This window comes from Euprymna scolopes, chromosome 19, assembly GCF_053919585.1.
Source record: "Euprymna scolopes isolate OS-2025 chromosome 19, ASM5391958v1, whole genome shotgun sequence".
NCBI lineage: Eukaryota > Metazoa > Mollusca > Cephalopoda > Sepiida > Sepiolidae > Euprymna > Euprymna scolopes.
In genome coordinates this window covers 83,921,788-83,924,309 of record NC_136500.1, presented here as the reverse complement: position 1 = coordinate 83,924,309, position 2,522 = coordinate 83,921,788, and the positions used below count along the sequence as shown (strand labels likewise).

At 31.0% G+C, this 2,522-nt stretch overlaps 1 protein-coding gene across 1 annotated transcript in view; it reads left to right on the top strand.

Annotated features, from left to right (window-relative positions):
• Positions 1-1,416, top strand: part of LOC145239805 (uncharacterized) — a 26,647-nt gene extending 25,231 nt beyond the window's left edge. The window contains exon 5 of the mRNA XM_080103330.1: positions 616-1,416. Within this exon, the coding sequence (XP_079959456.1) occupies positions 616-1,242 (627 nt within the window). The 3' untranslated portion in view covers positions 1,243-1,416. The remainder of the gene's footprint in view (positions 1-615) is intronic.
• Positions 1,417-2,522: the final 1,106 nt, after the last annotated feature.

Genomic DNA, 2,522 nt, shown 5'->3' with positions numbered 1-2,522 from the left:
CAAAAATTCACCAAACATTGATGATATTGCTTTCTTGTTTTCTTATTGCAAAACTCAGTCATGCTCCGCAAAGTCAAAAACAAAAACATTTTTTCTTCTGCAAAACAATCAAACCAAACACCATTAAAAAAAATTATTTGAAGATATAAAGACCTTTAAGCATAAAAAATTTTCTAAAATTACTGAATTTGGAATTAAATAACTCAAAAAAGGTTGATATGTCAAAAAACAAAACAATCAGAGCAACCTCCATGGATAAATATTTGGAGATAGAAAGAACGTGAAACATAAAACTTTTTTTTCCCAAAATTACATTAAATAATCCGAAAAGGGTTAGTAAGCTGTAAAACAAAACAACCAAACCAAAAATACATAAATTGAATAGACAAACCTCATGTCACCTCGATTTGCACTCAGTGTGCCTATGTCAAAATTCATATTAGCTCATTCATTTGTTACTTGACACGGGATCACCCATAAAAATGTTTTAAAGTTATTTTTAAAAAATATGTGATTCTCTTTATTATGTCTCGATTAAGTTTTAAATAGCATCTTTGTTGTTAAACACGTAGATTGAATAGACGAACTGTAAAAATCACTTTTCTTCCTTTTCAGGTTCACAAGTTGCTGTTGCTTGCAATTTCTCCAAAATTACAGTTCAAAGTTCAAGTTCCTTCCCACAGTTTCATGAGAGTGATATTCCCACACGGAGTTGACAAAGCCGGTCTAGACGCATTTGCAGATTATATGTACAATGGCATACTAAGCATTGATCCCGGTCTGCTCCTACAGTTGCAGACGATTGCCCAGCAGCTTGACATTGAAGAGCTGGGACTTCTTTGTCAAAACCAGCTTCCTCCTTCCTCTTCAAACACAAAACCAAACACTCAGCAAACAGACTCACTTATATCCGATGCCAGTTCAAATGTGTCCATTTTATTTGAAGAAAATTCCAACGTTAAAACGGAGTTATCATCTGGCGACACTTTCAGTCGCTTTTGTGATTCAACTTCGGAAACTGTACCCATCCATCAAACGTTCCCCTCGGAAAAATCCGCCGATCATCTCCATAGTTGTAATGAAGGAGATAGCCAAGGGTCGAAGCACCTGCAAAACTTTCAGACAGCTGAAGAAAACTTTATAAAAAAAGATCCACTTTTATCTCCAACTTTGACCCTGTGTAGTGCAACTTTTGCTAATGAAACACAGATAAAACTTTCTGATAGCTTCGCCCAGAATTGAACCTAAAACAACAAATTTGAATTTTCATTCACATCTGCTGAAACCACCATTTGATTTAAAAAAAAAAAAAAAAAAAAAAAGTTAAAAAAAGATTTGGACCAACTATGTTACCATGTTTGAATAATACATATTTGATGTTAATAAATAAGTTTTCAATCGATATGGTTCACCAAATCCATTTGCTTTTGTAGATTTCATTGAAAATCTTACAAAATGATCCACAACATAATGTGTGTGCATATATATATATATATATATGTATGTATGTGTGTGTATATATATATATATATATATATATATATATATATATATATATGTATATATGTATGTATGTGTGTATATATATATATATATATATTTTTTTAATTTGCCGAGCAGTCTTTTTTATTTCAGCTGGCATGTTGTATATAATTGCGCCCAAAACTATAAATACACCAAGCCTCAGTGAAAAAGAATGAGATAACAACAACAATCGCTCCTGATGATGATCGGATGCACCAATAGAAAGCACTTGAGAAGAATATAGCTGAACAACAACTTTTGGGTGCCATTATATACAGCATACCAGCTGAAATAAAAAAGACCGCTCAGTGAATTGAAAAGATATCCAGAAAAAAACGGAAAAAATAACTTTGTTGTGTTCAATCAGACGTGCTTGAATAATGATTTGCTGCCAAAATATACAAATATATATATATATATATAATCTTATTCATAGTAATCCAAATTTTATTAGGTTTATATAATTGATAATTCGGTAACCGTTCATATACCAATAAATTTTAAGTCAGAATTAGTTGACTTAAATTGTAAGCTTCAAAATTACCATATTTTCTAATTGAGCAGTCATATATAGTCTTAACAAAATTAAGACATCAAAGAATGTATAGTGTATTTCATCATTTGTTACAATTGTTTCAAGACCATTCGAACAAATTTAAACCCTATATCGTTCGAAAATTTTCACAAGAACAGCCTCTCACCAGACGTTTTGAAAAAAAACACTTTCACAATGAACAATATGGACTCCATTTCCCTTTTAAGGAAAACTATGAGAAAATATTTTACCTACATCTCTTCCTTCCAAGGTTTTTTTTTAAAGATTTTTATATTTACCCAATAAATATAAATGGTCTTGAAACAATTGTAACAAACGATGAAATACACTATTTGTTGCTATCAATCCATTCTTTGATGTTTTGATTTTGTTAAAACAATAGTGTGTGTGTGTGTGTGTGGGTAAAATGCAAGAAAATAAGGTTTCTGAATTTTTGAGATGA